Source organism: Pollachius pollachius (genome assembly GCF_949987615.1).
Source record: "Pollachius pollachius genome assembly, chromosome: 4".
NCBI classification, from domain to species: domain Eukaryota; kingdom Metazoa; phylum Chordata; class Actinopteri; order Gadiformes; family Gadidae; genus Pollachius; species Pollachius pollachius.
The window spans coordinates 23,322,245-23,331,286 of NC_136937.1; the positions used below are offsets into that span (position 1 = coordinate 23,322,245).

Sequence of the window (9,042 nt, forward strand, 5' to 3'; positions counted from 1 at the left end):
CATGACAAACACCTGGAACCTTTATTATCAACACCCAGCAAATCGGGGTCCAGAAGTGTGTGTGTGTGTTTGTATGGATGTGGGAGAGGGATGGAATGTTGGGGGGAAAAGTTGATGCAGTTTGTTTTTCACTTTAACAAATGGCTCAATTAATGATGTGTTTATATTACTATAATATAATTTCTCTCTCCTGCCCACCCCCCCTCTCTCTCTCCAGATCCGCTCCCTTGAGGAGAACCTGCAGGAAACAGAGGAGCGTTACGGCGGCGAGCTGTCCCGCCTGCGGCGCATCCTGCAGGGCCTGGAGGCGGAGCAGGGCCAGCTGCGGTCCCAGATGAGGCGCCAGGTTGAAGCCTACCAGGACCTCCTCAACGTCAAGATGAAGCTGGAGGCCGAGATTGACGAGTACCGCAAGCTCATGGCCGGCATCTTCGCCGACGAGGACAGGTCCGTCCCGCAGCCGTTGTTGTTGTTGTTGTTGAAGGAGAAGCGTCCCTAAACAGTGTTTCAGGAGGTTACACTGAGAAAGAAGTGGCGATCTGTCTTGAGACCTAAGGCAGTGGTTCTCAAATGGGGGTACGCATACTCCTAGGGGTGCTTTAGGGTACTGCAGGGGCTACTCAGAAAGCTTCTAAAAATATATGTGTATATATATAAAAGAAAAACTTAAAAAAACTGTCTTTTTTTTCGATAGTTCCATGTTTCTCACTCAATTTTGAGCATTTGCACCCTTTAATGTTCATGTTTACACTGCCAAATAGAACACACATACATTATTTATGTTAATTTAAAAAAAAAAATCTCCCAAAAATGTTTTATACCGGTGAAGGGGTTACTTGGTTGAAAAAAATTCTTACAGGGGCTACACTGTATAAACAGATGGAGAAGCACTCAACCCAGGGGAACCCACAGCAATGGGGTTCTACTGGAGGCCACGTCATATCAGTCTGCTTCTGTGTTCTTCTTCGTCCACAGGTTCGAGTTTTCTTTACATCAAGCGCTGACCAGCGGTAAGTTCCGGTAACAGCTCATAGAGGGTCCAAACGTTGCCTCTCTCTCTCTCTCTCTAGTTCTGTTGAATAATTTCAGACCACCCAAGTGATTTCCTCTGCAGAGATCAGCTGCTGCTCTCTCACTTCACCCCAGAAATCTGCATGCCACCGCACACACTTGACCTGATGCAAATAACCACACAAAAGGAAGCTCGCTCTCTCTCTCTGTCTTTCTCATCCTTCCCTCTCCCACTCCCTTCCCCTCCGTTCTCACCCTCTCACCCTGTCTCTTTCTTTTCACCCCCTCTCTCTATCTATCTCTCTCTCTCTCCCTCCCCTTTTGTCTCGCCCCTTCTATCCCCCCCTCTCTCTTTTTTCTTGGTGGATCCTCATCCCTGGATCCCCATCCCTTCCTCTTGCGTGGTTTTGATACTAAACCTCTTCTGTCCCTCTGAAGAACCGATGCAGTCTGACCTGGAGGGCGGAGGAGGAGGAGGTGGAGGAGGAGAGGGAGGAGAGGGTGCGGACAACCGGCAGGAGGAAGAAGGAAAAGAAGATGGCGGACTCGTTTGGTCCGAGAGCATGGGGGCCGACTGCGCCCCGCTGCTGACGCCGTCACCGATGGAGGAGGCGGACGGTGAGGTCTCAGCGGCGCCGGGAAACGTAGCCGAGAAAAAAGAAAGCTAAGAAGAGTTCGAGTTCATCTTCGTCCTCCTCTTCTTCTCCTTCCTCCTCCTCCTCTTCCTCCTCATCCTCCGAGTCAGAGAAGGAGGAAGAGAAAACCGGCCAATCGGATGAGGCAAAGCCCGATCAAACATCTTGAGCTTTTCTAGGAATGGCTGTCTGTATTTAAAGCCGTAGCTCTGAACCTGTTACAGAGATGTGTGTGTGATATCTTTATTGTGAAATAAATACATTTGGGATCCAAAGACTGTTGTTGTTGTTGATTCATGGTCCCGATCAGAAATGAGACAATATAATAAGTATAAGATATAATAAGTGGGGCGTATAATAAGGGGGGCGTGGCGGCTTTCGGGACTGAAGCCCCGAATCTCACTTTAAAAGCCCGGGATCTTTCTTATGCTTTTGAAGTTATGACAACCCTGACACCATGTTCCCTATACATTACATTAAGCCAGTTTCAGTGTCATCTAGTGGAAAGGACATGCAACAGCATGGATAATTCATCGCTACAAAATCATGGGCCTATTGTTGGCTAAGCACAGTGGGCATAGGCCTCTCACTTCTAAAATACAAAAAAGCAAACAATCAAAAAAAACATCCATCTGCAATCCTACTTTGAATCTAATGAAAGTAAGTCTCACATTCATAAGTCTCAATTTTTCCATTGTAGTTTACATAAAAATCTCTAGAAGTCAATAGTTAAGTGGTTATTGTTTCTTTCCATTAAATAGTATTGTCTTGAGCAGGCCCTGCAACTGAAAATGTAGGCTATTAATTAGAAGGGATTTTGGAATTTTCCAATGGCCAGCAGGTCACCCTAAAATGAGCTAGAAGGCAGGAAATCGCATCTTAGAAATTCAAAAATTTCTGGGGGAGGACCAAGAACCACAATTCAACACATCGTAACTAAATCATTTTTCAACTGTTTACCTTCGTTCAAACCATTGAACAAATCCACGCAATTGTATCTTCAATAATATGTAAACAAAATTTCGATAGCTTTTATACTTTTTTCAGAATCCCAGTTTTAGTTTCTTACCGGTGTGGGTACCAGATTGACTCGGCTGCCAGATCGACTCGGGGTCCTGCGCTTACAGATCACGTATCGACACTTGACGTATCGACACAAACCAACGGGGCTCAATCATGGACATAAAAAGAAGGCTCAATCCGTTTTGGTTTTGATTTCATTGAACGCAGCCCGTTCTTTCGCACAAACAAAGCCATTGGAAACACGTCTAAAAGCACTGATGAATGCATGTGTAACCCAGTTCCTGTTAGGGACTCTTGTTCTGAAGGAGGAGAACGGAAGTGTCTGCGTGTTGGTCGCTGTTTTGACTCTGTGTTGGGAGCGCTGGAAATAAAGTGGATTGCCCCATTCAGTGAATGGAGTTAACCGATTCTTCTTTTATATATTACCCAAGTATAGGCAACAATAATTTGTACATTCGATTATAGACTAGAAACAAAAGGAGATAGTTAATACTTGGGAATAACATGGGAATGAATGAAACGCGCATGCGCATTTAAAAGACAGCGTTTACAGGAAGTGCGTTATTATTGCACATCTAGGACCCCGAGTCGATCTGGCAGCCGAGTCAATCCAGTACCCACACCGGCATAGTTTTCAGTTGCTCTCATTGATTTCCGTTGATGCCAGAATGTGAGGACGTTCAGGCTAATAGGTCCATGACGCACACACACACACACACACACACACACACACACACACACACACACACACACACACACACACACACACACACACACACACACACACACTTTTAACATTTGGAACTCTATTTAACTCATTCATACTCCATTCTACAGACTTCATTGTACCTCAAAATGTTCAGCAGATTTCCTCGATTCAGTGTAATTATTCAACATTCAGCTTCAGCAGTGTAGTGGAGCATTTCAGTCGCTTATCTATCATCATTTTTGGGGACCTGTGTGGTTCGTGCAGATGCGAAGATTTTTTTCTTCATTATAACGCTGTTACCGTTACTTCCAAAAAAGTCGCCACGTTACTATAATTGAAGCAGTTTTTTCATCAGACCAACTAGATCTCTCTCTTTCTCTCTTTACTGTTCATCCTTGGTTAGTCGGCACGAGCCAATCGCATTAATGATAACGATTGGCTGAGGTAGAGTAACATGTCATTGTAACCCATCAGAGGTAGAGTTGGGCGGGTGTTGTTTACACAAAGTCGAAAGCGCGGACACACAACGACAAAAGTGAGTCAACGAGAAATGAATGGCGAGCCCAAATCATCCAAAAACAGCCTATGGAAGTTAAATGGAAGTGGATTGGATTTATTTTCTCTCAAAGAAATGAAAGGAAAGAGTGAAATCCTGAAATGCACATTATGCCCTGGACTAAGTGCCTCTCCACGTCGGCGTCAAGTAATTCAAACATCTTTCAACGTTGCATGTTTCCATGCATGAACATTAACATGTATTCTGAGTTCCGTTAAAGATGGGTGGAGGTGGGGTCCAAAATATTTGACACATTTGATCATTTAAAAATTTACTTGAAAGTGACGCAATAGTCACTTTCCACAGAAACTAGTTAAATCTGGTTTATACTACTCCGTAAAGTGCTGTACGTAGACACGGAGAGCCCTCTCCGTCGTCGGAGACCCTCTCTGTAGATCTACGTGCATATCCCATATTTTTTAACTATCCGTCGATGCAACGGAAACGGCAGGGACGGAAAGAGATGAGATTGGTCCTCTAACAATTTTTCTTCCGGAATCACTTTTCCCGGTTGCGTATACGAATCCTAACTAGTAACTGTAACTAATGACTTTTTAAAGTAATTTGCCAAACACTGCTACTAACCATGCAAATTGCGTTGTAAATAAACTCCCAGACCTTTTCAAATCTTATCTCCATCCATCTCCGTTGCGTCGACGGATAGTTAAAAGATAATGGATGCCCACGTAGAGCTACGGAGAGTGCTCTCCGCTCACTCTACGGAGTAGTAAAAATCAGCCTTCAGGCTGACCAATTAAAGGCCTTATCGCTGTCACGCTCATATGAGCTCATTAAAATGCTATTCTTCGCGAGGAGCTTTCCATCACTGCCCATCACCTGCAATGGGCGGCTATTTCTTCTACTAAATAGAATTTCCTATTTATTGAAGCATATAGCACAGGCCTTCTGATGTCAATAGGATATAACGCCATCATATTTTTTTCCGACTTCGGGTAGCTCTCTTTTTTTTGTCATACATGTGTATGCATCCCTGGCATTCACACCGCAATACCTTCAGGAATTGCATTTCTAGTTTACAACGAAAGTCAATGGGAGGACGGCGAAGCCGTTTGACACTTCAGCTACTTCAGACTTCATAACTTCGTCCATATTGAATCGTTAACCTAATCGTTCAAACATGTAACAAATCAACACACTTGTATCTTCAATTCGATCTAAACTGAGGTTCGATATCATTATATATTTTTTTATATACTATTTCATATATTTTCAGTTGTTCTTCCGTTGGGCTATAATGGATCACGTGACTAAGCGTGGCTATCACAAAGCTGGGAGCGTGCCTATGTTCCCATAGCCCTATGTTCCCACAGCCCTATGTTCCCACATGTCTAAGATCTTTTAAAAAATTAGGCCTTAAGTTCCCAGAGCACTATGTTCCCACATTTCTAAGAGTGTTTTCAAAATTAGGCCTTATGTTCCCACAGCCCCATGTTCCCACATTTCACTGGCACTGTTGGATCATGCCTCACTTGAGCCCCAACATCTTGTTGGAATTGAGCTAGGGTTAGCCCTAACCCTTACCCTAACCTAAGCGTAACCTAACCCCAACCCTGTCTGCTATGCTTTTCACCAAATATTGTGGAAAACAATTACTCATTAATTTACTATAAAGTGCTTCCAAAGAATCTTTTGGGAGGATAGGGCATAGATTGAAGGGAAATATAAGGAACACAAGACCTAATTTTGAAAATGTCCTAGAAATGTGGAACAAACACACACACACACGCACACGCACGCACGCACGCACACACACACACACACACACACACACACACACACACCACACACACACACACAGGGTTATTTTCAAAGTCTCACGCATTGGGCTATCAAGTCGGAATTTCAAAATCGTCCGGGATTTTATTAAAGCCTCATACATGTTCAAAAGAATTTCTCTGAAAAAAAGGGTTTCTCTGGGTCGTTCACAAACTAGTTAGGCTACGCCCTCCCCTACTCAGTTCTGTTCGCTTTGCATTGGTGGATGCAAACCCCCCCCCCCCCCCCCCCCCCCCACAAACTAATTTAGTTGGAATCCAATCGAACAAAACGAGTCATCTTGTTGGATTGGATTCTTCTTCTGTTTCTTCCTTCTTATCTTGTTACACCCTTTACACGCAGGTATTTAGATTAAAAAGACACACACAAACACACGCACACACACACACGCACACACACACACACACACACACACACAAACACACTCACACACACACACGCATTATAACATTATATAAGCATTATATATAACAATATAATAATTATATAAGCATTATATAAGCAATGTCAGAGACATTTTAATTTTAAAGCCAACTCATGTAACTCATTTAAAAATAATAATTTTGTTGTTGTATTTTGTGCAGAAAATGAACGAGCAGTCTAAGTAAAAAACAGGACTACGCATGTAGTCCTGTTTACTTAAATACATCCGTATTTTGTTTTTTTTACTTCGATTTTTACTATTGTTTTCTGTATTGTTGGCTGTTTCTCAGAGTGGTTTAATATGTTCTGATTAATCTGACGTCAACTAAAAATGTTCTACATGACTGCAACTGTTGATGGTTTGATAGCATTAAAGGTGATAAACACCAGTTTTTTACTTCCTCATCTTGCTGCACCCTTTACAGGTAGGTATTCACAGTGGCGGATTTAGGAAATTGGGGGTCCAAGCCGAAGATATGTATGGGCCCGCCTCATCCGATCTTTAAAAGAGAACTGAGAAACAAATGTTAACGACTGAATGGTGGATAGGCAGGTAAAGCTAATCTACACGGAAGTAAAGGTTGGAGATGAGAAAAAAAACCTTCCCCTTTAAACCCTGTGTAATGATGGTCAAGCATCAGGGAGACGGAGGCGAAACTGTTGAATTTTCTTTCTTTTATTTTCCTTTGGAAAATAAATCAAATCATTGCCATCAGAAATCGGCGTACATATACAGCATCAGATCAAAAGCAAGGGCTTCTCAGAACTAAACGCGGCAGATCTGCAGTACACCATATGGCCACGGGTGGCTTCCATTCACACTTATTAACCACAGCAGTTTTATTTTCGCGAGAATCATATATAATAATACACTACATTTTTAACTCTGTTACATCCACCCCCTCTGAATTCCGCCAAAATCTACAAGGTCGCAAGGCATTATGTCCACCTCTACCAAAAAAATAATAAGAAGAAACCCACATGACATGGTTACACATATACTCCAACTTGAAAAGTATCCCCAAAGGAATGAAGTGGAAAGAGAGGCACAAAACTCACTACCAACTTCTGGAAGCAGGATTCAGTCTACACCCCACACAAACCATGTCTAACAGATATAGAAGCAGGCCCCCACACCTGGACTCTGACTCATGTAATCTCAAAACACACTGATCACATCAAAACCCTTAGTCTCACTAAAACATCCTAAACATTGACCTAGAAACGGCATTTCTTACAAAACCCTGTTTGGACATCTGACACAGTAAACGGTTAACTGGCTTTACTATACGTCCAAAACGACTCCTAGCTGTGTGCAAGGTGTTGGAATCTGAGTGAGCGGAGGATGACCGTGTGCTTCGTGTATCGTCTAAGCGCTCTGCGTTGTGTGTGAGTGTATTCCGAGAGTCAGTGAGGAAGGCACGAGAGAAGCCATGTCCAGAGCTCGACTCTGTCTGTGAACTGCCTGTATGCCTGGACCCATTACTCATACTCAGGACGTCTTCTGATAAGCTACGCTCTGCATGGACATCTGCACTCACATTGGACAGGTTGTCAACCCACTCCTGAGTCCTACCTCCAGCATCCTCTCTCCCCGCAACAGGCATAGATTCATCTGCATCAGCGATGTCGCTCGACCCTTTCCCGCAGGAGGACACAAAGGTTCCATCTGAAACACTGTCTGCATCGATGGGCAGGAAATTAACGAGCATCAGCAGGTTGCGATGGACAACTCTTTCTTGGCCTGTTTCAGGGTGTCGGATCCGGTAAGTGTGGGTGGAGGCATTGATGCTGACGACAGTATACACTGTGGACTCCCAACGGTCTGCAATCTTCCGTTTCCCTCTCTCCCGCTTGTTGGACACCAGGACACGATCACCCACAGCAATCAGTTTCCCCTTTGTACGACGGTTATAGAATTCAGCCTGCCGATCCTGCTCTCTGTTGACATGTCCTTGAGGGATAGCCATGGCCTCTTGCAGGTCTTTAGTCAGAGACACCACAACAGGCAGGCGTGGGACTCTACCAAACATAAGGTAAAATGGGGGATAACCTGTGGTTTCATGTACCGTGCAATTGTACATAAATGTCAGTGTCTGGAGGTGTCGGGGCCAATTACATTTAGCTTCAGGTGAGAGGGCGCGAATCATGTTCCCCAACGTCCTGTTAAAACATTCCACACTGCCGTTGCCCATGGGATGATATGGGGTGGTTCGGGACTTCCTCACACCGGCGACCTTCAACAATTCAATGATTAGTTGACTTTCAAACGAGGCCCCCTGATCGGAGTGGATCCTCTCAGGAAAGCCATATATGCAGAAGTACTTGTCCCAGAGTTGCTTCGCCACTTGTTTGGCACACTGATCACGGCAGGGGAAGGCTTGCGCCAGCCTGGTAAAATGGTCTGTAACCACCAGCACATCAACAGACTTGTTGTTCGAATCCTCTGCGGTCCAAAAGTCTATGCACACGATTTCGAGAGGAGCAGACGTTTTTATACTTTCCAGGGGTGCTTGGGCAGTGACGGACATATTCTTTAACGTCCCTGTCTATGTGAGCCCAGAAGAAACCCTGACGGGCCAAGCTCAAACTCCTGAACTGCCCCTGATGACCAGCACTGTCGTGAATGCCCTTGAGGACCTCGGACTTAAAAGAGTCAGGGACCACTAACTGGTGTCTTTTCTTCTTCTCTACCTGGTCCTTGGAGACTCTGTACAGAATGTCATTGCAAGTGGTCAGTTCCTCCCAGTGTTTCAGGTACCTTACAACCATAGCAGGCTCCTTAGATTTCTCTCTCCTGGATGGACGACGGCCTCGGTCCACATAATACAGCACCCTGGAGAGGACAGGATCACTCAACTGCCCTTCACGCAGTTCTCTCTCTGTAA

General features: G+C 44.4%; 1 protein-coding gene across 2 annotated transcripts in view; it reads left to right on the top strand.

Moving 5' to 3' along the window:
- The window catches only part of LOC307074386 (keratin, type I cytoskeletal 18), a 4,508-nt gene extending 2,587 nt beyond the window's left edge, over window positions 1-1,921 (top strand). The window contains exons 6-8 of one of the 2 annotated variants that reach the window (XM_079734530.1): window positions 218-447; window positions 976-1,010; window positions 1,450-1,921. In XM_079734530.1, the coding sequence (XP_079590656.1) occupies window positions 218-447; window positions 976-1,010; window positions 1,450-1,679 (495 nt within the window). In that variant the 3' untranslated portion in view covers window positions 1,680-1,921. The remainder of the gene's footprint in view (window positions 1-217; window positions 448-975; window positions 1,011-1,449) is intronic. The other variant, XM_079734531.1, reaches the window with a different exon arrangement.
- Window positions 1,922-9,042: the final 7,121 nt, after the last annotated feature.